This window comes from Onychostruthus taczanowskii, unplaced genomic scaffold, assembly GCF_017590055.1.
Source record: "Onychostruthus taczanowskii isolate IOZ18803 unplaced genomic scaffold, ASM1759005v1 scaffold84, whole genome shotgun sequence".
In the NCBI taxonomy this organism is placed as follows: Eukaryota; Metazoa; Chordata; class Aves; order Passeriformes; family Passeridae; genus Onychostruthus; species Onychostruthus taczanowskii.
Genome location: NW_024506332.1, coordinates 2349318 through 2376662, shown reverse-complemented (window position 1 = coordinate 2376662; position 27345 = coordinate 2349318). Strand labels below are relative to the sequence as shown.

At 45.6% G+C, this 27345-nt stretch overlaps 1 protein-coding gene across 7 annotated transcripts; it reads left to right on the top strand.

Moving 5' to 3' along the window:
* Window positions 1-27345, top strand: NSD3 (nuclear receptor binding SET domain protein 3). 7 transcript variants are annotated; one of them, XM_041424898.1, is made up of 23 exons: window positions 1-827; window positions 3521-3589; window positions 4101-4260; window positions 4675-4829; window positions 5094-5597; window positions 6375-6501; window positions 9743-9843; window positions 12233-12278; window positions 12780-12910; window positions 13451-13579; window positions 14170-14296; window positions 14682-14879; window positions 15948-16118; window positions 18568-18717; window positions 21336-21492; window positions 22049-22251; window positions 22709-22821; window positions 23232-23501; window positions 24978-25094; window positions 25193-25334; window positions 25593-25699; window positions 26021-26225; window positions 26688-27345. In XM_041424898.1, the coding sequence occupies exons 1-23, from the start codon at window positions 144-146 to the stop codon at window positions 26927-26929; spliced, it is 4308 nt and encodes a 1435-aa protein (XP_041280832.1). In that variant the 5' UTR covers window positions 1-143; the 3' UTR covers window positions 26930-27345. The 7 variants fall into 7 exon arrangements, 4 of the variants coding, with proteins under 4 accessions (XP_041280832.1, XP_041280834.1, XP_041280833.1 ...); XM_041424900.1 differs by lacking the exon at window positions 18568-18717; XM_041424899.1 differs by lacking the exon at window positions 3521-3589 and having other exon boundaries at window positions 2-827.

The window sequence follows — 27345 nt, the reverse complement described above, 5'->3', positions numbered from 1 at the left end:
AACTGTTCTTGAGATCCCTTTTTTCCTCAACTGTTTGATATGCTTAATTACTGTTATTGAATTTACGCTGACTTCTTATTTCCCTTCCCCTGCCTCTAGGCCCTATGAGAAAAAGGGAAAGCTAAGGATGCTGGAGCAGAACAATGGATTTCTCTTTCTCTTTCATGCAAGGGATCATGGGAAACACAATTCAGCAACCACCTCAACTCATTGACTCGGCCAACATCCGCCAAGAGGAGGCCTTTGACGGCAGCAGTGACATTGCCGAGGATGGGGGCCGGACGCCGTACGAGGCCGCGCTGCAGCAAGGCTTCCAGTACCCCACACCCACGGCAGAGGAGCTGCCCCCCCTCACCAACGGGTACCCCCCTGCCATCAGCATGTACGAGCCCCAAGCCAAGTACCAGACGTACTCTCAGTATCCCAACGGATCGGCCAACGGCTTCGGGACGGGCAGGAACTTCAGCCCCCCGGAGTATTACCAGCTGGAGAACTCCAACGCCAGGCCGCACGAAGTTGTGGAGAAACCTTCCCCTCCCCAGCCGCCGCCTCCGCCACCACCTTCAGCTCCACAAGCGGGGATTCCAAAGAAGACTGGCTCACCAGAGATCAAACTGAAAATAACCAAAACTATCCAGAACGGCAGGGAATTGTTTGAGTCCTCCCTGTGTGGGGACCTGTTGAATGAAGTCCAAGCGAGGGAGTACGCTAAGGCAAAACATGAAGGGAGGAAAGAGAAAAGGAAAAAAAGTAGCAAGCATGACTCTTCCCGATCGGAAGAGCGCAAGTCACACAAAATTCCAAAATTAGAACCAGAGGAGCAAAATGTAAGTGGAATGGTAATTCAGCCATCTGTACACCTGGTATTGTTGATGGAGAGCGTGTCCAGCGAGGTTTGTCCTTGTTCTGGCTGTGTGCACGCTGAGTCACCAGGCTTTAGTTACTCGTCAGAGCCTCAGGATGAGGTTGCCAGGAGCTGTGTCTGTAGGTAATGCAATGTTGGTTTAAAGGCTCATGTGAAAAACAAATTTTAGAAAAGGTTATATATTGTTTTTTAAATATTGTTTAGTGTTATAGCATGTTTAGAGTTTGCTACGCTCTGGCCAGTGTTGAAGATGGAACTTCTGGACGAAAGCTCGCACATTCCTAAAATTGCCTCTCGAAAGAGTGCTAGATTGTTGAGTGGAAAGTGAGGTTACTTGGGGTGTTCAGCAGTGAAACATTAATCTATCTTGTACCATATTGTCCATGTCCAGAGGATGTACATCAGGTGGTGTTAACTGAGATTCTGGGAATCAAAGACCCAGATTACCTTGGTGCCCTCTCATTCTTTTTCTTTCAGTTTCATAAGCCACTCCTGTACTTCTGTTTCCATTTCTCATGCTTGTTCCTGCCACCTCTGTGGTGCTGGTTTCTGCCTCTCCCAGTTTGAGGGAATGGGTGGCAGAGAGGCTGATAAGTGCCAGGAATGGGGAAGTTGCCATTTTTGGCAGGGACAGAAATTGCCCAGCGCAGGCTGGGCTGTTACAGAACGTAGCTAAGTTTGTTGTCACACCTGTGAAAGCCCTTGGTGCTTGCTGTTCTCAGGGAGAAGATCCTGTCCTGCAGGCACCAGCTCTGATCTGGCAGAGTGGGTTCTGTGCTGCAGGGAGGTGCTGTTGGGGCCCCTGGGAGGTGGCTGTAGGAGCTGCTGTGTCCTGCTGAGTCCTGAGCAGTGTCTCTCTTGCACTATATCTGCTTTCTGGCCAGGCTCCATCACCCCCGCATCAGGCTGTCAGTTTGTTTCCCCTCTTACCAGTGACTCCTGTTCTACTCCTGGAGCTTCAGCTGTGCCTGTCCCTCTGGCTCTGTTACCTGCTTACCATGAGAATGGAATCTTCTGTCTCTCACAGACTGAACTGAAACGTTGCATCTTGAATTCCAAGCTCCTAGTCATGTGTGTCATCCAGAGTTCACCAGAAATCTTGGTCTTGCTATTGTCTTCCTTGTTGCTTTCATTTCCCTTTCTAAATGTGGTGTTGCAATAAATGTTTCATGTTACCCAGCCCTGTTTCAGACATGGCCTGCTCTGACAGGAGCAGGATTTTGTGCTGGTGGTTCTCAGTATGAGTTTGCCAGGGCAATCCCAGGTGCATTGTCCCTTCATTTTGCTTTTCACTGCACAGTTTCATCTTCATGTACATTTTTGTCATCTTCAGTGTTAATGGTGTGAGACTTGTGACTTGGGATCATCTTCATAGGAACAAACAACTTTTGGTACAACTGTGGTTGTTTTATAGTTTTGCACTCAACAAGGCTGTGGCAAGTCAGATGGTCACCAGTTGTTCCTTATTCTGATGCTGTAATTTCAGAGAAAATCCACTGACTGTGAGGGGATGCCCATACTGGAGAGGCTGATTTAAAGTGGAAGTGTTGTGAACTTCAAGGTCTGAATCCTTGTTTTGAGACTCAACCTCTCTGCTCAGTAGTTGTGTTCTGTGAGGAGCTGGAAATTCGCAGCCTGTGAACCCAGCTCTCCTGGCAGAGGGGAGGTTTCACTAACTCCCTGTAGCTAAAGAGGGGCAGCAGAGAGTGCTGTGCTTCCTGCTGTGCAGGGAGGAAGAATTTCTGCCCAGCAAATAGCAACGTGATTAGTCTTAAGTGGTGGTTGTGTACAGCCAGCTCCAGACGAGACACTGGGCTGTGCCACCCCTGACCTGAGCTGCTCTGTCCCTTTCCTTGTGTCCCCGGTTCTCTGGAGCATGGACTGATGTGGGGTCTGTGCTTGGAGTGGCCTGGCAATAACAGGGTTTGTCAGCATTATTAGTTCCTCACTGCTTGTGTCTGACACCTCCTTCTGCTGCTCTTTGAGTCCTTTGACTTCTCTGCTGCAGGAAAAGCAAGTGTGTGGCATCTGTCTCCTGAGACAGTTCCCAGCCCACCCTTACCTCAGCCCCTGTCCCCTCACACCCGCTGGCATGGCCACCTCACATCAGTGTCAGCTTCTGGCTGATTCTGCTCTGTGTTGTGGTCTTTTGATCCTCCAGATATATTTGTCAACTCTGTGCAATATAACATCGATTTTACAATGATCATGTTGTATATTTAGCATAATTTATGTACTGCAGTTCTTGAAAATAACTGGTGTACAGTGAGACTCACCAGATTGCTGTGGGTATCCTCACATGGGGTTCTCTGGTTTTTGGAAATTGTGTGTTATTTTAGGTGGAAAGTTACTTGGATTTGCTGTTTCTGAATGTATGTTCTTCTGTCATCTGTTACAGGAGAACATAGTTATATTCAGGTGTGATAGTAATGTAAATAGTGTAGGGGAGACCAGGTATTTCTTTATTGTCATGTTACTATGTTAATTGGGTACAAGGAGTAGTCAGTCATATTCACGTTTTCTGGGTTCACGGCTGCCTTTCTCTCTGTGAATTATTTTTTTCTGCCTGGTTTCACTATTATCTTCTGTTGCTTTACTGTCCCTTTACAGTAAGTGTTGTTTTCCTTTTTCTCTTCACTGTTACCCATTTCTTAGAGACCAAACGAGAGGCTTAGCACACTCTCTGAGAGACCAAGAGAAGATGCAGTGCTGGAGGAAGCCCCGGTTAGTACATGCACCAATTAACACTTTTGGAACTCAGAGAATGTTACTATTTTTGGACTGTTTCTTCCATTGATTCTTTAATTTATCTGATAAATCAGTTGTCTTTTCTTTTAAACTCTTATTACTTTCATTACTGCATCTACGCATCTCTTATTGTACTGGATTTATTGTTTTATTTTATCCTAAAAGCAGTATTTCTAATCAACCTAGAAAGCAGAATACTTTATTTTATCCTAAAAGCAGTATTTCTAATCAACTTAGGAAGCAGAATCCTTTTTTTGGGGGGTGGCAGTTGCTCTTTTGTGTCTCAGTTTGTCGGTGATGTTGTTACGTAAATCCCAGCTGTGTGCAGCTCCTTTCTTTCATGTTTCTAAGAAATGTTTTTCTCATCTTGGATTATCGAACGTCAGGGATATGTGAGAGAACAACAACAAGTCCCTGTGGATGGTGTGTGCATCTCCAAGTGCTCTAAATCCTCTCCTGTGGTTTTAATGTGGTGTTTCCTTTGCAGGTCCAGCAGCTCGTGCCGTCCCTTCCAACGCAGGTCACCCACGACGTCAAGTTCCAGGTTGGGGATCTGGTTTGGTCCAAGGTGGGGACGTACCCGTGGTGGCCTTGCATGGTGTCGTGTGATCCACAGCTTGACGTGCATACCAAAATTAATACAAGAGGTAAGGGAGGAAGCTCTTTGCCAGAGTGTCAGGTGTCTGTAGCTGTTATTAAAAATGTCCACATTCTAAACTGCCTTTGCGGGGTGGATTCTGCTCTGTGTGTGCTGAACAGGACAGTCCTGGTACACACAGAACTAGAGCCTGGTACATGACCTCTGGAGGTGGCACTGTGGGAACAGGCTGGTGCACAGGTGTTTCTGCTTTTCTCAAGTCAGTGTGGGCAGGGTGTCCCAAGCATCCATCCCAAACTGTTCTGGATCTGGCCTGTTGTATTTCTGCACTTGGACCAGGTACGATGTGCACTTGGGCCAGGTACTACCGCTTGCAGGAAGGAAGGGCTGAGGAGGAGGAAGGTGTGAACTGAACAGGCAGAGCTGTGTTGGTACAACTGCTGAGTGTTGTTTGCCCTTTCAGGTGCCCGGGAATACCACGTGCAGTTCTTCAGCAACCAGCCAGAGCGGGCCTGGGTGCACGAGAAGCGCGTCCGGGAGTACCAAGGGCACAAACAGTACGAGCAGTTACTGGCTGAGGCAGCCAAGCAAGCCAGCAACCACTCTGAGAAACAGAAGGTACAGGGGGCACTGGGGGGATCATCTCTGTAAGGGAGATGCTCCGGGGCAGGTCTGGAACTCTTCAGGGCTTTGCCCTGAGAAGGACTGGCTGCATCTCGCCGGCAGGGAATTCAGCATCCACATTCAGTGTCAAAAATACCCTGTAAATGGAGAGCAGGCTGCAATCTGCTGCCTGAGAGATGCAGAGACGCTCAGGGTTGTGTTTAAGTGCTGGAGTGGCAAAATCTTCAGTGTAACCAACTGCTTGTCTTGTCCCTTAAGATTCGCAAGCCGCGGCCGCAGAGGGAGCGAGCGCAGTGGGACATTGGCATTGCCCACGCCGAGAAGGCGCTGAAAATGACCCGGGAAGAGAGGATAGAGCAGTACACCTTCATTTACGTAGACCAAGAGCCAGAAGAGGCTTTGGCCAAAGCCAAAAAGACTGCTGCTTCCAAATCGGAGGCCAAGAAGAACCGGCGGCCGAAGGCGGCGCCGAGCTCGCAGCCGGAGCACGCCGGCGTGGCGGCAGGCTCGTCGCCTTGCCACGGCGAGCGCCGGCAGGGCCAGCGCCGGCACTCCAGCCCGGAGGAGGAGGAGGCTCCACCCGTGAAAATCGCCTGGAAAACAGCTGCAGCTAGGAAATCCCTACCAGCTTCCATCACCATGCACAACCTGGATCTGCAAAAGTGTAACATGTCTCCGGTTGTTAAAATTGAACAGGTTTTTGCCCTTCAGAATGCTGCCGGGGATGGAAAGCTCATCGATCAATTTGTTTATTCCACCAAGGTACGTGCTTGGTGCAGTGACCCCCCTCTTTTGCTCCTGAGTTATCCCATCCTGCCTTACTGGGGAGCTTGAACTGTGTCCACCAAGCTTTCACCACCCGTGTTCCTTTAGTTGGAGAGATTAACAGACAGATGTGACAATAGAATCTTTCAGTGCACTGAGCCCCACGTTCAGTGCAGCTCTGGCAGTAACTGTTTTGCTGGTGGCAGAGCAGCTCCCTACAGATGGCCATATTTTTGTTTGTAACACATTAAAAATATTAAAGCTGTTTAACTTCAGCTTCCTAGTTGAAATAATCCAAAAATTCTTGATAAAGTCAGTGTTTTTTTGGGAAACAGATGACAAAACTGTTAATAATGTACTAAAAAGTAATAACTACATTTTGTGTAACAGACTTTTAAATTGAGTTCTGCCTCTGAGCTTCCTTCAGGTGCACAGCAGCTTCCCACAGTCAGTGTAAGGAAAAGGCTTAGGACTATTTCTCTGCCTCCTCCTTCTGCCTCTCTACCTGGAGAGTGTTTATTTCATCCTAAACCCTATAGAGAAGGTAATGTTTAGAAAAGTCACTGGAATTATTTTTTCCTTGTGTGTGAGGGGAGATTGAGAGGGGTGGAAAGTCCTGCAGGGAAGCAGCTCCATAGTAAACTAATCCTGTCTGTGTGTTGGGTTGGAGAGCATTGATTGTTTCTATTCTGAGATTCAGGGGCAGGCCTGTTACCTGGTAGCAGCACACCTTTATAACAGGGGAAGACAATCTTTTCTTTTTTTCTTTTCAAGGGAGTTGGCAACAAAACAGAAATAAGTGTCAAAGGACAAGAGAAAGTTAATTCTTCGTCAGCTCAGAGAAGTGAGAAAGCAGTGGTGCAAAACGCGTCCTCTCCTGAGACAACTTCTGGGGCAGCAGGTAGGGAAACTGCAATCCTGGTCTGAACCTGAGCCCACAGCATGAGAATTCAAATACCAAACCCAGCATTTTCTCATTACTTAAAAATTATTAACATCTTTCAGTTCACATAATAAGTGTAATGGGCATGGCTAATGTCACACGTGGTGAGCCAACATACACAGCATGGCTGTGGGGTGGGATTGGTGGTTTGGCCTCTGCACTTTGTGTCTGCAGCTTACAGCCTGAGTCAACATACTCAAGGGATGATGTCCTGCGCAGAGCAATGGCAAGTTGGTTTAGGAGACAACCCAGTGGATGCGTGTTAGCAGGGTATTGCCATGGCTTTTGGTCCCAAATGGAAAATGCAAGAGCTGTCATGAAAGCACAGGAGTCAGGAAGTGGCACGTTTCAGTAGGGAGTGTCTGATGTGAGATGCAGACTCCCCAGGCTTTGTTGTTCCGTTTTTGTGTGACCTGTTAAAAAACAGGGAATTTTTTAAAAACTGCTTCAACTAACTCCATTGACCAAATGAGGTAGTGGTTGCCTCCTGAAACCATCTCAGGGGGTACATCATAAAGCAGTGGGTTTTGAACTATCAGGTCTGAGGGAGAAGAACCACTGAAGCAAATAATGGAACTTGGGCTTGAAATGGGAAAACCTTGAATGAGCTATTTGAATCTCATAATGTTGCCAGGTGTCACTTCTGCTTTAACTATCCATCTATTTGGTTATTTCTCCCTTAACAAACACAAAACAGATGAGAACCAGAGTCAGAAATCTCAGTGGTCAGCATCCATGAGTCCTCTGCAAACACTTCAGGTTCTGTGTGATGGTTTTAGGCAGGGTCATTTGCTATGCTGGTTTATGGAGCATTTGGGAGCACACAGGCCAGGTGCTCTGGATTTCCTGCTGTGAGGGGGGATTCCCCTGCTGTTGGCAGTGGTGGTTCTTTCCAGCTGTGGTTGCTGTGGCTCCTTGAATTGCCTTGCAGCAGGAGAGGCCATCGCCGTTCTGCTTCTCTCACCTGGGATCTAAAGGCTTCAGCTTCCCTATGGCTCCTCAGATGTAGGGGGTGAGAATTCTGAGCCTCTCTTTTTTCATTTTCTTAGGCTTTTTGGATACGTAACACTCCACCTGCTAACACCCTGTAAGTGCCTGAGCTTACCTGCAGTGCACACTCCAGTCACTCTCAAAGCCATTTCCAAAGTCCAGTTATTGGTCCCCTCTTGTGGAACATAACTGCCAAGTCCTTTTTTCAAATGTAAGGTCAGTGGAACTTCAGAATCCCTTTACGGTAAAGTATTTCCCAGACTGACTCTGGGAGTCCTTATTGATAACCTGCAGTTAGATACACAGAATTCAATAATGCTGGAAAGATAATTCCCTTACTTGAAACCTGCTACTGCAAGAGCAGCCCTGAGAATCCCTGGTGCCTCTGGCCTGCAGACACTGAACTAGGATTTATCTCCAGCAAGGTGGAGGGCTGGTCCAACATCTGTCCTGAAACTTTGGATGAAAATATACCTGAAGATGGGATGGGAGCATTGTGAAGGTGATGACTGGATCCTTGGAGAGCAGGAAGAGGAGAAAGTCCCATTGCAGTGGTCAATGTTGCTGTCAGCCAACATTAGACACTCTGGTTCTGGAATTCTCTGATCCAGGGCTTGATTTTATCTCCTTGGCTTCAGCGGGGCAGCATAGGGAGAAAATCCGTTCTTCCATAAAGTAACTGTTGGTCACATCTGCTCAAATTTACCTGAAGCTGCTTCAGGGGATTTTGGTCACACAGCAAAGTGACAAAAGATATTTCCCAGCTCTAATGTGGAGAACCACTGCTGCTGTGCAAGTTCCTCAAGGGATGGGGCCTGTTGGAACCAGAAGTTACACGTGGACAGACATGATGGTTGTTGACCTCAGTCATTAATTTCTAAATTATTAATAACTAATATCTATTATTCATTAATTAATATGCTGTAAAAGTTTTTTCCCCTCTATAAAACAAAATTTTCCCCTCAGAAATCCAGTTATTGTAACATGATAACTTTTCCAGCTGTATAGTTTAGTTACTGAGACATTCCTGAGCCATGCAGCCATGGGAAAAATGCTCATCCAATCTACCAAGAGGAGTTTTCTTTTTTTTTCTCTGAAGTCCTTTTGCAAGGCTGTCTTTCAGTCTGCTTCAAGCCCATGTGTGTCTCTAGATACTCGATCTTCTGACAAGACCAGGCAGGTTTACAGCTCCTAAAAGTGCATCCATCTGACACAGTCAGCTCCCAAGAGTTTGCAGTTTTGCTTGGAAGAAAACAAAGTATTTCCCAATTGTGTCTTCTATAGGTGAAACCTCCCAGACTGAAAAGCCAGCATAATGCTTCCCAGCAGCTCCTTGTAAATCCTCAGGTGCCAGTTTTGTCAGCTCCAAGTGTGTTGTGCTTGTTCCAGCAGCTGCCCATGGTGTTGAGTGTCGTGTCCATGGTGCTCAATGTGCCTGTTTGGGAGGTGCTGGAGCACAGAAAGGAATGTTGATTTTGCCAGCTTTAGTTGCCAAAACCCCAATAGCTCCCTCTTCATCTGTTGAAATGTCACAGTAACCTTCATTAATCTGAGTTTGTTTTCTATGGTAATACTTTTAAAAACTTGTTTTTCACATTCATTAACGACAGTAACACATCATGGTTGATGCTTCTGTTTGTGCTGAGTTTTTCTTCACCTCGAAACTTTCAGGTGAGCATTGAGGTCTGGTGTGGCTGCAGGTGGGACAGGGTGGGACTGGCTGTAGTTATGTGACAGAGGCCATCACCCCACAGAGGGGGACAGAGATCTGGCATTTTGGAGGAAATCCTGAAGCTGTGCTTTGCGTCTGAAATTTCTAGTTTGTTTTTGTTCAAGGAGTTGGTTGTGGCTACCTTCCCAAAACAGCAAAGAAGGACTGTTTGGTTCAGAATTACCCAGGTGAAGACCATGCCTGAGAGGTGTGTTATGGATTATGGAAATCTGTTTGCCCTAATCTGAATTCCAGCCTTTTGTTCCAGTCTGTTACTTGTGTCTGTTTTCTGAAGCTGATCTGTCTCTGGAATCAGAATGTGTGTCTGCAGCCACAGCACCAGCTGGTCAATAGCTTGGAACTGAATTTAAAAATAAAACATTCAAAAGAGGACAAAGTCTTGGTTTCGTTCCTTTACCTCTTGGTTTGGTGTTGCACATCTTGGTGTACCTCAGAAATACAAGGAATCATATAATGGAAACCTTTTTCCTTCTTCAGGTTCTGTAGAAAAGAAGCAACAGAGAAGATCGATTCGAACCCGCTCCGAGTCTGAGAAATCCACCGAAGTTGTGCCAAAGAAGAAGATCAAAAAGGAGCAGGTTGGCTTCCTCCATGTAGAGAGTTAAAATATATTGTATTCATAAATGTTGTGGCTTATATTGGTGCCTTTTTATTTTTCTCCATTTTTCCCCATCGGGTTTCGGTTTGGACTATCCTCCATGAAATCCCCCTGTCAATGCCATTGCTGTGACTCTGCTACTGGCATCTTCTCAGTATCAGTCAGGCTATGGAAGTGGGCACGCAGTGATGGATGACTCCTAATGAACCTGCCATGTTTCCTTTGAGATTTCTGTTCTGAGCAAAATGGGTTTGTTTCAGTGATTTCTCTTGGATGGAATTGCCACCAGGTTCCTTCCTTTGGCTCTTGATTTAGCTGCTGGTTTGTGTTGAGGCTTTGTTTTTCAAATGAAGTTAGAGTGATTAATTTGACCACTTCTGAAAATGGACTTCAAGAATGATTTCATTTAAAGATGAATAGTCAGACTTTCATGTTGGCAGACATCAGCAAAACAGTTCTGGGATATACCATTTTTTTCCTGAAATAGTTCTAACGTGTACAGGGCATTCCTTTAATCTGGATGTCAGACAGACAAATGTTGTTGCTTTAAGAAAATTTTAATGATAAAAAATTTCTGCGTGGAAATGAGTAGGAGAGTGCAGTGGATGGACAGAAATACTAAAACCTGCATACACTTTAAAAAAGTTTGTCAAAGTTGTTGGTTCTTCTCCTTGCATGGTTGATTTTTCCCACTTCAAGGACCTCTGTCTGAAAGCTGAGAATTTTATATAAATGTTTCATAGTTTAGCTTTTCCCAGTGAGAATTTTTAAAGAGGGACAGTCAGGATGAAGATTTATATGGGAAGGGAAAAAAATATTTTTATCTCTTTAATTTATTCTTTACCCTTTGCGCTTTGTTTTGCACTTCCTTCACTTCAGAGACTGAAAGTGAACTCAGTTGCTTTTTTGGGATTTTTTTCCCTTATTTTTTCCTTTGATGCTGCAGCGTTTCTGCACTGCTGTGCAGCAGAGGAGTGCTCCAGCTCGAGGCAGTTTCTTGCTGAAACTTTAAAGCAATTAAAGTGTTGGGTGTGTGACACCTGATGTGGTCCCTGGAGCCTCTTGGCACGAGCTGTTGCAGCCTCCCCCTTTCAAAAGAGTCGTTTTATGTTTGTAAAGGTTTCTTAATTTAACAAAGGTATAAGAACCAACAAGATGAACTTCATGGATGCCAGGTAGCTTCATGTGCTTCTCTTACCTGGCTGACTCAGTCTGTGGACATTAATTAAAGTGCTTTTCTCAGGAGAAGTATCTGACTAAAGTGAAACCCAGGGGCACTGTAATGCGCAAAACCTTGAATGTATTAAGTTAAATTTAAAAAAAGAAAACTTACTAACTTCTTACAATTATGCAACAATATTTGTTACCCAAAGTCAAGTTTTCTTGATTCCCCAGTTAGTCTGCAACAACTTGGTATAAAATTATAACTGGAACGAGTACAATTAATGGGAAAAACAAAATGTTGATGCTACTGTTACAGTGACTAGTGGAGAAATAAAAGTGATTGTTTAGATTTTATATTTGTATTACAAAATGTATCCTATACAAATCCTTCTACTGTATGTTTTTACCTATTGTACAACAAAATAAAATATTTTTTAAAAAAATTATAGAATAATCCTTAAATATTTACTAAATGTGTTTCTCCATGCATATGTAACCACATTGCAAAGAAATAACCTGTAATTCTTAACCTTGAAAACAGGATTTTAGGCAACAGCTTTCTTCTGTAAATATTACCCAGTCACCAAATTCCCACATCTTCCATGTGTGTTGGCAGAACAGTTCCTAAACTTCTCCGTAGGGTCAAGGCCTGGAAGTGCTTTTGCAAGACTGTAACCTTGTGCATTTGTCTGCTGAATGCCTGTGCCCTGGAGTTCCAGCTGTGCCCTGCAGTTCCAGCTGTGTAGAGCCCTGCACCGCGGCACCCGGGCGGGCCCGTGCAGAGCTCTAGACGGGGAGCGGGGGCTGCAGGAGCTGCAGGGAGCACCGAGTGGCCCCACACTGTGCCTCGCCAGCCCAGTGCCAGCCCTGCCAGGGGCACGGGTGCTCACACAGCTCTGGGCTTTGCACAGCACCAGGGGTGGCTGCCCAAGGGCCCCCGCTCCTGCCTGCTGGACACGGATACAGCGCTCCTGTCACCTTCCTGCCCCAGGGCAGAGAGGAAGGACCTGGCTAGTGGCCCGTGGCTGCCAGGGCTGCGGGCAGCAGCGTAGGCAGGAGTGGATCCAGCGGGACGCGGAGGCTCGGGCTGAGGAGGGGATGGCAGCTCCCACCTGAATTCTAACCCCTTGAACTGACCTGTTTGCTTTTTGGTACTAGGGAGAAACTTTCCTCTGGTGTTAACTGTGGATTTTCCTTTCAAACAGGTTGAAGCTGTCCCACTGGCAGCAGTGAAGACGGGGTTGCAGAAAGGTGAGTGATGGGTGAAAATGAACTCCACTGGCCTTGGTGGCTCGTGGCCCTCGGGCAGCAGCTTTGCTGCATGTGAGCCACAGTGTTGGTGCTCTGAGGGGCTGAGCTCGACTTCCCTGGGGACGGGCTGAGTTTGGGGATCTTGGAAGGATGGTGTTTGTTCATGTGCTGTAGGCCCCCAAGTCCTGGGAATTTCTTAAAAGTCTCTGCTTAGCCAAAGTTAAAGATGGATGATGAAGAGGGTATCTCCTAAGGTTCTATCCTCCCTTAGAGACAATTTACTGCCTTCATCCACTGTGTCACCATGTTAAAAAGTTTGTCAAAAGCTCTGCCTAAGCTGGTTTTCAGTTAATTTTCAGGGAGAATTCAACTAGTAACAAAATTGCAAACTGAAAATTAAGGCAGATAATGGAATCGAAGCTCTCATCTTTCTTTCCATTATTAAGTTTAAGCAAAAAGTCGTGAACATGTATTAAACTAATTTTAGCGTGTTGTGTTAAGGTGCCAGTGAGATTTCAGACTCCTGTAAACCCTTAAAGAAGAGAAGTCGTGCCTCCACAGACATGGAACTGACCAGCTCAGCCTACAGGGACACGTCTGACTCTGACTCCAGAGGACTCAATGATTTGCAGGTAAAGGTGTGTTGGTTCTCACAGGAACCTGAACAAGCTGTCAGTGTACAAGAGGTTTTTCAGTTGATTATTGCTAAATATGTGAACGCTATTTTCTACAAATTTTGAGTGTTTTATTGTCTGAAAACTTAAAACCTAGTCTGTTTACTTCTAATCCCTTCCACTGGTTATAAAAATACAATGTTTACTTACAAATTTTCCTGTTTCTTTGTCTGGCAAAGCATTGGTTTAGATCATGGTTTGCTCTGTGGAAGGTTTGAAATTCTTGGGGAATTGGGAAATGCTGCTGTGTCTGGTGTAACTCCAAAGAGTGTCTGGAAAAGCAAGAGAGCTCTTTATGGTGTTTGGCTTGTACAGGTGAAATATATCAAGAAGGCAGCACTTGTGTCATCCCAGTGAAGTTCAACACCTTTCCAGGACCTTTGTGTCTCTTGACCTACCAAATGGTCTTTTGATCAACAGTGACAGAAATATTTTCCCTGGTGTGGTTGTGGTTTGGCATTGTCTGGTTTGAGAGCCGTGGGTTTTTCCTCTTTGTAGGGCAGTTTTGGGAAGCGTTCAGACAGCCCCTCAGCCACTGCTGATGCTGATGCCTCAGATGTGCAGTCTGTGGACTCCAGCTTATCCAGGAGAGGAACTGGAACAAGTAAAAAAGACACTGTTTGTCAGGTAACTGGTGATACTGGGAAGTGATGGATACTAAATATGTATCCCCTATTTCTGTTAGTTTTCTTAATTTGACCTCTCCGATAAAATATCCAGGTTTTTAGGAGTTTTTATGCTCTGGAAGTGATTCATATTAAATGATTCCTAAGCCCTCCTGCAGGCCAGAAAGCTCATCAGCTAAGGTGGTGAGCTAATCATACCTGCCAGCCTCAGTAGAAAAAGTAGATGTCATTTTCTGCTCCATTTGAAGATTCCAGATGGTTGGTCAGGATAGGACAGAGTGAGAATTTTTTAGTATTTAAAAAAAAATTCCTGAGATGTTCTGTCCAGTTCCCTGGTCAGTAGTAAAGGACCTGATGAGCAAGCACAGCTTGTTCCCTGAGAAATGGAGGAGGGCAGGTGGACCCTGTGGTGCCTCTCCTGTCACCCCAGAGCAAAGTGCAGGAGTGCTGGGATTATCCTCACCCTGAGGCTGGCCAGGTTCAGTTCTGCCTTACCCTCACTCTGAAGCAGTTCCAGGCAGTTGTTAGCTCCTGGCAGTCACTGGCATGTCAGGGTGCCCTGTTCCCTGCTGAGCTCTCTGCCTGTTGCAGATCTGTGAGAGCTCTGGCGAGTCGCTGCTGGCCTGCGAGGGCGAGTGCTGCAGCATGTTCCACCTGGAGTGTCTCGGCCTGAAGGCCATGCCTGAGGAAAAGTTCATCTGCACCGAGTGTAAGAACGGTGAGTGTGTTCCTGTGCCTGGAAAACTGGGAGGGGTTTCCCCCTTTGCTCAGGAGCCACATTCTGGTCAGGGCAAACCAAGATGGTGCTTTCTGAGGGTTTCTGAGTAAGTTTGGGTTATTCCGCTGCTTTTTTAACCTCTGAGACCAGATACTCAACTTCCATTTAGCAAGTGCCTTGTAAGAAAAAAAAAAAAATAGGGTTTTAATTGGAATAAGAGATTTTATGTGAGCAGTGTTACTGTGGATCACAGTAACCACCCAGCCTGTCGGACAGGAAGGATCCCGCATCGCTCACACCTACTGTCTTCACAATTTGTTTGGGTAATATCTGTATGTCAGAGTTGGCTTTTACAGTCCGCATTCCTTATTCCTTCTCTTCCAAGGAGAGCACACGTGCTTTTCCTGCAAGCTGCCTGGCAAGGACGTGAAGCGCTGCTCCGTCAGCACCTGCGGGAAGTTCTACCACGAGGCGTGCGTGCGCAAGTTCGCCACGGCGCTGTTCGAGTCGCGCGGCTTCCGCTGCCCGCAGCACTGCTGCACCGCCTGCTCCATGGACAAGGACATGCACAAAGCCAGCAAAGGTGAGGCCAGCTGCAGGAATGTGCCCTCCTGTTGAAGGAGTGGCAGAACTATCCTTTGTACCCTTAGAAAGGAAAGAAGCCCAGAAGTTTTTCTCATTGAGTAGGTGAAAAGGCATCTCGTAGGACCTGGGGGACTTCGCCTCAAACTTAAGGATTGCCAATTGGACAGAAATCAAAAAGTGCCACCTAAGTAATTTACTAGAAAAAGAAGAGAACAAAGAAACTAATTGCTTTTGTGAGGTGTTTTACCAGGGGCAGGAGGACCTCTTGCACCTGGCTCAGTTTTTCTCTGTAAAGAGTTTTGTTATTTTGCCTTTTATTAAAACCTTTTTGTTTCCAGTGCTACCACAGAAGCCATCCTGATGACTTTATGCCTTCTGAGGTAGCTGAGCTATCTTGGGTGTGAAATAGATCTCCAAGAGCTTATGAGACCTGGCTCGAGGAGACCCATATTTCAGGCAGCTGCTCTGGGCAGGGAGGAGGCTCAGCTGCATCATCACAGTGACATTTCATCCAGTTCCTCTTTCTAACCCAGCATGCAGCAAGGAATGAGGGTTTCCTCCTCGCTGAGGTCATCAGCTGACGTAGCTCATGGGGGGGAAGCAGCTGGCAGTGTGACAGTGTGGGGTGTACCTGGATCCACACACACTTGGTCAACTCTTGGTGCTGGGTTTAATGGAAGCCAAGAGTTCACAGTATGAGGCCAAAGAATGTTGATTTTTGAAAGCAGTTCATAGTGGCCTTGTGAACAATTGTTTTTCAAGGAAGAAGATCCTTTTAGAAATGAACTCAAACCTTTAAAGCAAACAAATAGCCTGTATAATGATGGAAGTTTTTCTTAACAATTTTAAAGTAAAAGTTAAGGGGCAATATTTACGAAACTTTCTTTAGAATAAAGATGCAGTTGTTTCTTTTTTTTTTCCCAGTGCTGCCATTGGAACAGACCCAGCTTTGCCTTTACCTGTGGGGCGTTGTGCCCTGTCCTGCCCTGAGCACTGCTTGTCCTCAGGGCTGTTTTCAGCTGAGTGGTGACCCTGGGTGATGGTGCCTTTGCTGTCTCCTGAGCAGGTCGCATGGCGAGATGTCTGCGCTGCCCCGTGGCCTATCACTCTGGAGACGGCTGCATTGCTGCAGGAAGCTTGTTTGTGTCATCCCACATCCTCATCTGTAGTAACCATTCCAAAAGGACTCACTCCTCATCAGCTGTAAATGTAGGCTTTTGTTTCGTTTGTGCAAGAGGTGAGACACTTGGTTTTTCCCTGTTTATAGTTCTGTTGTCATTTGTGCAGTTTAGTGATAAAAATAGTGTTTCATGAGGAACTCCTCCCTTAGGGCTTGCTGGGGTTAAATGCTGCCTGGGATTTTTTATGTAATTTTATTTTATTTTATTTTGGTCAGCAGTTCTCATGAGATTCCACTCGCTGTGTTGGTCCATTTGATACCAGAAGCAGCACTAGGCACTCAGGTCCACTTGTTCTGCCAGCAGGGGAAAGCAGATCCCAATCCCCCCATTCCAGCCTTTTCATGCTGAGAATGGCTGCTGTGTTGTTAATCACTGTATTATGCAGAAGGAGATTCTTTCACTGCTACAAACTTACAACTGTCTAAGTTTTAAGGCTGAAAAGTGGGATTTACTCATGAACTAGAATAATTGAATTTATAACTGCCTTCACATTTGAGAACTTTGAAAGAAAACCTTTAGCAGTACTGTATGAGCAGATTTCATGCTGAGCTTTTCCATGTGTCAAAGTCCTTTTTTTTTCTTTTTATTTTTAACTTTTTTCCCCACTTGTTACTTTTATGGTTCTTCAGTCACCAGGGTTCTGCCAGAGAGCAGCTTAAAAAAATGTCGGTGCAGCAGTTGCTTTGGTCTCAAGATTCAAAAGTACCATTATTCTGTTGGAACTATGTACAGAATGCCAGCAGTTTATTTTGGGTGTGGTCTCTGCAGCAGTTTTGAGAGTCACTAATAGGGAAATTAAAGTGAGCTGGATCCTGAAGTTACTTGTTTTCATTTGTGTTCATTCAGGTGGAAGTTTAGTTTGGCTTGACTTTGCAAGAGCAGAGGAATAATTACACATCTCAGAATGGCAAGAAATGCAGAAGGAATTTTTCATGCTCTTTTTTTTTCTTCCACTTTACATTTGTTTAGTAATTCTCTTTTTACCTGCATCTGGCTCCATGCACAAGTCTATATTTTCTCCTGACAATCCAAATAACCTCTTGTGCCCTGGCAGGTGGAATTCTCTGTCCTGAGTATTCCCCAGGTCTTAATTAGGAGAACTTGAACAGTAACAAACCATTGCCACTGCCTGAATCCTGTGTCTTAGAGTAGCTCTGTACTTGTTCCTCTAGAGCATTCTTGTGGGGCTTGTTCCACCAGGCCTGGCTGGAATCAGGAGCCAGAGTGCCGAGGACAGTGCCTGGGGCAGGAGCACTGAGTCACCTGCTCAGAAAGAAGCAGGGAACTGAACATTTCAGAAATCCGTGGGCATCTCTGTGAGAATGGTGATTTAATTAGTGTTAGTTGCTATCAGAAGCAGAGACTTTGTGTTTAGATGCAGTTACTGAAGTGAGGAATAAGACAATCTATAAGATATACAAACCTGCTTACAGTGAGGTACTTGAAATACAAGATATTTAAAGACTTCTTATTCACCACCCTGCAGTAACCCTCCAGTCAGCATGGTGCAGTTCACCTCTTTGCATGTGTAGGTTCCCTTGCTTTAGGAATCCTCCCCACGATGCCTGTCCAGGTGGGCTGACCCCAGTCTTCTTACAGCAGTGCTTCAGGCACCATCCAAGAGCTTCTCTCCAGCCTTCAGCTGTGTGTCCCTCAGGGGAAGAACTGGGGGCTCTCTTGGTAGCTGATCTTTGCTGTTTCTTTGGGGCTCAGTTGCTCTGCTCTTGCCATGAGTTACTGGCCAAGCGTTTCTGCTTCGCAGCTCTGGGCTCTCAGCTGGGCTGCCTGGCTCTTTGGAGTAAGGAGGAAAAGCTCTTCTTGGTGCAGGACAGAATTGCAAAGGCCTGGAATGGAGTTTGTAGAGAACTGAGTTGGATTGTTCTGGAGCAGCCCTGGGAGGGCTGACAGGGGGAGCTTCACCACCACAGCCTAGGGCAGAACCTCCATCTGTGCTTCCCCGTTGGTGCCTTGCAGATCACTGACCTCCTTCTTGCTTTCCAGCACAATTACAGAGGCAAATCACTTCCATAGACAAGATCTCAGGGGTAGATTTTCAGGGAGTGGGACGGTGAGTTCTCATTCCCAATGTCTGTTCTATCTGTAGCCCCAGCTCAGAGCATGGCCCAGCTGCAGTGGCCATCACCCCAGATCTGCAGAGGAGCTTCCTTTTGCCCTGTGGGAAGGAGAGAGGATCCCATGGATTCAAACTTTATTGCTTTTCTTGTGCTTGTCTATAAATGCACACATGAAGGGTAAAAAACCAATTGAAATTCCACTTAGAAGCAGCTTATTTCATTGCAAGATTTTCCAGTTAAGTTTCAGTCTCTCCAGCACAACCTCTTTGTTAGCGCAGAAACTTTGTCAGACTTTCCTTTTTCTTCATTTTATCCTTTTGTCATTCCCACATAACGCATTAGAGGTGTTCATTGGGTGTATTTGGTTTTTCCTTCATGGAATCATGGGTAGTTTCATTGCAACTCATCTCTTTCTGTTTGTTTCGTATAGGGCTGGTAGTGCAGGACCATTCAGACCCCCTGTTCAGTTCCTATGCCTATAAGTCCCACTACCTACTGAATGAGTCAAATCGTGCTGAGTTGATGAAATTACCTATGATTCCTCCTCCTTCGTCAGCTTCCAAAAAGAAATGTGAGAAAGGTAACCAAAATAGTTTCTTTCTCTTTAATTTACTTTCGCTTTTTCTATTTTTTCTCTCTAAATCAACGGAGAAATGTCTGCTTGTCCCCTGACACTGACTGCTTTCAGTGACCTTCACTCATGGTTTTTGTGAGCCTGTGTTCATGTTGTTGGCGATTTTTAATTTTTTTTTTTTTTAATTATAAAAGGGCTTAAAATAATTGCTGTCTCTAAATTCTCCTTGGAAGAGATTTGGTCACTCTCTGTCTGGCCTGGGCTGTTCCAGGTTCGGGAGCTGTTTGCACAGCAGTGTGAAGAGGAGGCAAATGAATCTCCATATTGTTGCAGTTCAGTATTTACCTGGCTGATGTCAAACCACTTCTTAAACAGATTGGAAGCAGAGGGGGGATGTGCTGCTTTGGACTTTGGGCAGGTCCTGAGAGGAGAGAGGGCACTTGGGGCTGGACAAGGGTGGGTGCCGTGTCTTTCTGGACAGTGCCAGAGCAGGAGGGCAGGGAGGTTTGGCCTCAGTGTGTCCCCACAAGTCCCCGAGCCTCGTGTCCCTCCTCCACCACCGAGCCAGAGTGCCCCATGCCTGTCCCCTCCCCTGGGGATGGGTCCTTGCTACAGCCAGGCTCGGACCCCGCAGGGACCCCGCAGCTCCGGACAGGGTCACCTCCTGCTGCCAGGGGGCTGAGGCTCTGCAGATCCCTGGGGGCAGTTCCTGGGGGCTGAGGCTCTGCAGATCCCTGGGGGCAGTTTCCTTCTTCCTGAGGGACTGAGGCTCTCCAGATCCCTGCAGGGCAGTTCCAGGGGGACTGAGGCTCTGCAGACCCCTGGGGGCAGTTCCTGGTTCCAGGGGGGCTGAGGCTCTGCAGATCCCTTGGGGGCAGTTCCTGCTGCCCAGGGACTGAGGTTCTCCAGATCCCTGGGGGCAGTTCCAGGGGGGCTGAGGCTCTGCAGACCCCTGGGGGCAGTTCCTGGTTCTAGGGACTGAGGCTCTGCAGACCCCTGGGGGCAGTGCCTGGTTCCAGGGACTGAGGCTCTGCAGACCCCTGGGGGCAGTTCCTGGTTCCAGGGGGGCTGAGGCTCTGCAGACCCCTGGGGGCAGTTCCTGGTTCCAGGGGGGCTGAGGCTCTGCAGACCCCTGGGGGCAGTTCCTGCTGTCTGTGTGCAATGCTCAGCTGTGGTATTTCATTCCCCACAGAAATTTGGTTCCCCGGGAGCGTTCAGAGCCGGTGCCCCATTTCCCAGCCCAAGTTAGGTCGCTGTCAGCGTTGTGACATCAATGGCTTGCAGTAGTCCTGTAATTCCTGAAAACAAGAATTATTTTGAGCCCTGTGCTTAGCTTGAGCCATATCTGCCTAATGCATCCCGAGAGCAATGTTGGGTTTTTTCTTGCTTAGCATTGAAAGTTTTGTGTTTGATTTTGTTTGATTTTTGCATCTCTTGGCATTTTCTCATCTTGGATAATGTTTCAGTAATTTGTCTGTATTTCCTCTGAAATTACATTTGCAAAAAATACTTCAAAAATTTCATTATGGGTTTGGGAGCTCTGGAGTATCCATGTGACTGGATTTCACTGGTTTTAGCAGAGGAAATACAGTGTTGGCCATGCAACTGAATTGTTTAAGGAATGCTTATTGTAACATGCAGTGAACAATTAATGCAATGATATTTTGGGAAGTCTATAGGTGAACAAGATTTTCTGATAAAAGTTTGAAAGTCTCACATCTTTTGATACTGTGATAATTGGTTTGAATACTCTCAAATCTCTCCCAGATTTTCCATCTGGGACACAAAATCTTGTTGATTTTTAAATATATATACATATAAGCACATGTATATATATTTTATATACCTACATGTATAAAATATTACAGTATGTGTAATGTCTCAAGTCATCTTACATGAGCTGCTTTGCTGAGGGTGGCTTAAAGATGTGGTGTGGCTCTCCACATGTCACACATCATCCAAAATGTGAGCCAATCAAAATAACTTTTGCCCAAATTAGTGTGAACTTCAGAAATTCGTTGAACCCCAGTGCTGAGATTCCCTCTGTGCACCAAGAATTTTTGGGATGGGGACAACTCATGTGTGTCTCATTCTGCTTTATGTACCTGGCTCATCCTGGTAAACTTCTTGTGGAATAAAGACACTTATTACAACTCTTTTTTCCTGTCCTTGCAGCAGAAAAGTATTGATCAACCTATAGGCTGTGGGGTTGGTGCTCGCTGATGATTGCTGGGGATTCAGTCAGAGCAATGTTGATTGAAAAGGATTCTTTAAAAATGTGGAGTTTTGTGGTTTCTTTGGCCATCTCCAGAGCACTAAAAGCTCTGCACTGTTCCCAGCTGCAGTGCTTCCCTTGGGAATGGTGCTCCTCCTGCCAGCTCCCCTCGTGTTTGAGTCCTCAGCTGCTTTTTTGTCTGATGCAGTCAAGAGTCCCAGCTTAGTTTAAGCCCTACACAGTCCTTTTTAACCAACATTGTTAAGCTTGACTTGATCCCTTTCTTTTGCCATTTTTCTGTGGGGCAGTGGGAATCTGGAGTGGATGATTTTAAATGAATGTCAATTGCTGTGCACGGGGGAAGCAAATCCTGACTTCTACAAACCAAGCAGGGCTTCTTTGTTTCAAGGTGGCAAACTGTTGTGCTGTGAGTCGTGCCCAGCTTCCTTCCACCCCGAGTGTCTCAGCATAGAAATGCCTGAGGGATGCTGGAATTGCAATGACTGTAAAGCTGGCAAGAAGCTGCGGTACAAGCAGATCGTTTGGGTCAAGCTTGGGAATTACAGGCAAGTCCACCTTTTGGGGGTTCTAATGCTTTGGGTGTTTTAATGTACTCTGGAATTGCAGGAAGATAAAGCAGCTCAGTCACCGTGAACAAGAGTTAGAAATACAATATTCCTCTGCTTGGGGTGAGACATGGATGTCACCTTGAACTGTGATGCTCCTGCTTCTCCCAGGTGCTGCTGGACTCTGGATTGCACACACCTTTGCTCTGCAGAGCGTGGTCAGGGTGTGGGAAAGCAGGGGCTGGCAGAGCCCAGCTGTCCTTGCTGGTGTTTGTTTTAGTCAGCTGCAGCAATACAGGTGTTTGCAGGTGATCCTGGAAACCCACTCTCAGGCCATGGATATTCTTAGAAGGCTTTCCCAGAATTCGGAGTCAGAACATTGCTTGTGTTTTGCATGGAGCTTCCCAGGCATTGCCAGCAGGAGCCTTGGCTGCATGAGGGAGGAATTAATTTCCTTGAGAGAGGAAAACTGGCTTTTATGTCTCAATCCCCTTGGGGAAACTGGGAAGCTCTGGTTCAGGGAACTTATATTGCTCTTTTCTCTCCTACTCTGCAGGTGGTGGCCAGCAGAGATCTGCAATCCCAGGTCTGTGCCTCTCAACATACAGGGCCTCAAACATGATATCGGGGACTTCCCAGTATTTTTCTTTGGTTCACATGACTACTATTGGGTACACCAGGGCAGAGTTTTCCCTTATGTTGAAGGAGATAAAAGCTTTGCTGAGGGGCAAACTAGTATTAACAAGACCTTCAAGAAAGGTAAAATCAAACAAAGTTTATAGTGGTTTATGACAAAAATTCCACGTGTTTGTGTCTCCATCACCACTTAACCTGCATGGGAATATTATGTGACTAGTGTTCTGTGTTCACGTGAAATCCAAGCATTGTGTTGATCCCTTGACTGCAGATAAAAATGTGTTTGAGTGCCTACTCATTGTGTGTTGTTGTGGGCCAGTTCAGTGCTTCCACAAACGGGGGAATGTTGAGATGGATCTTGGGCTCTGCTGCATGGGATCATTGTTCAGTATCTTGGTACTTGCTGAAAGTACCTGATGATAAATTCATGATAAATCGCAATAACTAATTTTTAGCTTGTCTTTTTGTTAATAGAGTTCTGTTCCTAGTCTTAAAAAAAAAATTTAAATAGATGTACATGTACATATTTGATTAGCAGCAGCTGGGGCTGATTGCTTTCTATTCTGAATTCCTTGCACAGCACTTGAAGAAGCAGCAAAGCGTTTCCAGGAACTGAAAGCACAAAGAGAAAGCAAAGAGGCATTGGAAATTGAAAGGAATTCAAGGAAGCCTCCACCCTATAAACACATTAAAGTGAGTTGGCCTCTTTTCTATTTTATTTTTATTCCGTGTGTGAGGAAGTTGCTCTGTGCCTAGAGAAGGTGTGGCTACCCACTCCCCGGCAGTGTTCAGGGATGGGTTGGGTGGGGATCACAGCAGCCTGGTCTGGTGGAAGGGGTTGTGATGGTTAGTCTTTAAGGTCCCTTCCAACCCACACTATTCTGTGATTTTAAGTTGTGTACATACACCAAGGTGTTCAACAGTGGCAACGTAACAAAATCCACGTAAATAATTTTGTTTTCTTTTCACTGATCTCTTCTTGTGTTTTACAGTACCGTAAAACACAGAATAACATAATTTTTTCTTTGCCTTTCCGTGTCGCTCGTTGACTCTGCGTTCCCAGTGCGTTGCCTTCACCCCCTGTTCTGCCCTTTGTTCCCCAGTCCAACAAGGTGATCGGGAAGGTGCAGATCCAGGTGGCCGACCTGTCGGAGATCCCACGCTGTAACTGCAAGCCTTCGGACGAGAACCCGTGCGGGCTGGAGTCCGAGTGCCTCAACAGGATGCTGCAGTACGAGTGCCACCCGCAGGTGTGCCCGGCTGGGGAGCGCTGCCAGAACCAGTGCTTCACCAAGAGGCTCTACCCCGACGCCGAGATCATCAAAACCGAGCGCCGCGGCTGGGGCCTCCGCACCAAGAGGAGCATCAAAAAGGTACAGCCAGCCTTTTTGGACAGGGATGTGACAGCCATCAGGGTGGGGGTGGGTGAAAGGTTGCACTCTGCGCTGTCACAGTCGTGTTTTCTGGAAAAATCCCTTCGCCAGGGAAGATGAGAAGCATCAGAGAAAAAGGAAAATAATTATCTGGTTTGCTTCTCCTGTGTTTTGCTGCTTTGGAATGTGTTTGGAGATTGTTAACCAACAGGTGATTGTTTCATTGGTTTCATGTGAGTTGTTTTGACTTATTAGCCAGTCAGGATCAAGCTGTGTCGAGACAAGTTTTCATTATTATCTTTTTAACCTTTTGTTATGGTTGTGTTTGAGGGTGCCAGAACAAGGGAAGTGACGAGAATCTTGACTCCATGTTTCAGAAGGCTGATTTATTATATTATGATATATATTATATTAACATGCTATACTAAAACTATACTGAAAGAATAGAGAGAAAGGATCCTTCAGAAGCTAGAAAGGACAGGAAAGGAATGAATAACAAAATCTTGTGGCTGCTCACAGCCTCAACACAGGTGGCTCTGATTGGTCATCAAGTGAAAACAATCCACGTGGACCAATGGAAGAGGCACCTGTTGCATTCCACAGCAGCAGACAGTTATTGTTTGCATTTCCTGAAGCTCCTCAGCTTCTCAGGAGAAAATCTTAGCAAAGGATTTTTCATAAAATATCATGGCGACACTCTGTAAATATCCTTTCTGTATTCTTTAGTATAGCTTAGTTTAGTATTCTTTAATATAATATAGTAACACAAAATAAAATAACCTTCTAAGAACATGGAGTCAGATTCATCATTCCTTCCTTCATCTGGGCACCTCACAAGTACAATATTGCACCTCCAGAGAGTGAACTGTTTTAACCCCTCAGCAGCTGCCTGGCTGCTCAGAGTGATGCCCAATGCATTGGTGACTTTGTATCGATGTGTCAATCACATCCCAGCTCTGATTTTCCTTAGAAAACACTATTGGCCTGAAGGGCTGCTTTTAAACATGGGATTTAGCCATTAATTTTATTAAATTCAGTACTTTTTAAATTTGTGCTTCATGAAAACTGTGTTACTGCAAATGTTCTGAGCTTATTGACTACTAAAGTCCTAATAAAAGTGATGTAGTGAAAATACTTACTGTAACAGTTCCTGTTTCCTGAGGAGTCTGTGAATATTGTCACGTTGTCCTCTTTGAAAGAAAGCAGGAAGGTTGAAAGGGTTTTATAGACCTGACAACTGTCTTGTGTACTGAATGCAGGAACAGGGCTGCCTTTTATTCTGCCTGGCTGTATTGCTAGGACAGCAATTACCTGGTGCATGTATTCACACTGTGCCTACCAGACCAGTAAAGTGTAACATTTCTTGTGATGATCAGAGTCTTTTTTTATAGTTAATGCTTTTTTCTGTGGTGCTTCCCTTTATGAACGTGGTTAGGATGCATAGATTTCTTACTTTTGTTCTCCTTTCCTTTGCAGGGTGAATTTGTGAATGAATATGTTGGGGAGCTGATTGATGAGGAGGAGTGCCGGCTGCGGATCAAACGTGCTCACGAGAACAGCGTCACCAACTTTTATATGCTAACTGTAACCAAGGTGAATATTGTGTCTTGTTTGATAGCAAATGTCACTCCACAGCAGGAAACCTCTTTGCTTTGTAAGTACTAAACACATCTTTGTCTTTTTCCTTTAAGGACCGAATAATAGATGCTGGCCCAAAGGGGAACTACTCTCGTTTTATGAACCATAGTTGTAACCCAAACTGTGAAACACAGAAGTGGACAGTGAATGGTGACATTAGAGTTGGACTGTTTGCTCTTTGTGACATTCCTGCAGGTAAAAGGATGCACTATTTGGCATGTTTGTTTTTGTTTTGCAGTGGCCAAGTTCCTCACTTAGAATCATAGTTTTTCTTTGAAATGATTAATTCCAGTGAAGTGTTTAGGAACTTTTCATTCATTGGAATGGAGATGATAGTTAAAGCTCCAGTTTTAGCAGGGGTCTCATGGTAACAAATGCTAATGAAATGTCATTGTCACAGGCCTGTCTTCCCTCAGTGTCCATGTGGGTGAATTGTTTATCTTTACATTTCAGGAATGGAGTTAACATTCAATTACAACCTGGATTGCCTGGGCAATGGCAGGACCGAGTGTCACTGCGGAGCAGAGAACTGCAGCGGCTTCCTGGGAGTGCGGCCCAAGGTACACGGATGGACCTGGAGCTTCTCCTCCCAAATCCAGAGATTCTGTAGGGCAAAGAGGGTTTTGATTCATTTCAAAATGAATTCTAATACTTTCTACCCTTGGAAGTCTCCAAAGATTCTATAGTCTGCCCTGCCATGCTGTTGTGTCTGGCGGGAAGTTAATTCAGAAACACCTGAATGAGCACTTCTGGCTTTTAGAGTTTAAAAACTGTTTTAAGTGGATCTCATTTAAGAAGAATTCATGAAAATAATAACCCAAAATTTACTTGAATGCTGGGGGTTTATAAGTGACTCTGTGTTGTGATTTTCTCCTTCTCAGACAGCATTTGCAACGGCAAATGAAGAGAAGGTGAAAAATGCAAAACTAAAGCAGAAGAAACGGAAAATAAAAACAGAACAGAAGCAGATGCATGAAGATAACTGTTTCCAGTGTGGAGATGGGGGAGAGCTGGTCATGTGTGATAAGAAGGACTGTCCCAAAGCATACCACCTCCTATGCCTTAACCTGACTCAACCACCTTTTGGTAAGAACAGTGGCTCCTCCTGCTCAACTTTTCCTTCCTGCTGCAAGACAGTGTTGGAGATGAAATGCAGCATTCATGTACATAAAACGCAGCGTTCACTTACATTAAATGCAGTATTCATTTGCACTAAGTGCACCAAATTTGCCTTTGCAATACCACTCACTTTTAGCAGTACATCAGGTGACTGTTCCTAAATGGAACCGGTGGGCAGAGGCTTTGTCATACTTTTTAATGTTGTTCTTATTCCTCTCCTTGAATCAAACTTCCTCTTATTTTGCCTAAAAAATGCAAAATAGAGCTGTGTTCGGTCAGAGTCTTGTACGTGAGAAACAGAAGTAGTGGCTGATTTTTCTGAACTTTGCCTTCATCTGAGCAATCCAACATGGAGTGAGGCTTAAAGGCCAGTGCTGTCTCCAAAGTGCACTAATTCCAGTTCCTTTCTCTCTCTCCTCCCATCCTCAGGAAAGTGGGAATGTCCGTGGCATCAGTGTGACATCTGTAGCAATCCTGCCGTGTCCTTCTGTGAGTTTTGCCCCCACTCCTTCTGCAAGGATCACGAGAAGGGAGCGCTGGTGCCGTCGGCGCTGGACGGCCGCCTCTGCTGCTCCGCGCACGACCCCAAATCTCCTGTGGCACCCGAGTACTGGAGCAAGATCAAGTGCAAATTGGAAGCACAGAATGCTGTGGAAGAGGCAAAGGAGTGAATTTGGTTAAAAACAAACACGGGAGGGGAGAAGAGGGGCAGCAGGCGATGAACTCAGAGGTTGCAGTGCCACGCTCGGCTTTGTCCTCGGAGCCGGCGCGTGTGAGCTGGAATGGGACCATTGACCTGAGCGAGAAGGACCAGGCAGTGGTGTTTGGTTTTTATTGTTTGGTCTTTCTTTTACCCTTGAATGTGCTACAGCAGCTCTTACTGTTGGAAACCAGGAGCGTCTTGGCCTTTGAAGAAAACCGTAAACCTTTTGACAGTGAAAAGAATATTCTGTTTAAAATAATGTTCTTTGAGTGTAGAAAGCAAAGCATAGCCACATATTTATTTATTTAATTTTGAAAGGGTGTTGAAGATCTGGCTTTGATCAGTCATCGTGTCTTTAAAAACAAAACAGCGAAGCCAACGTAA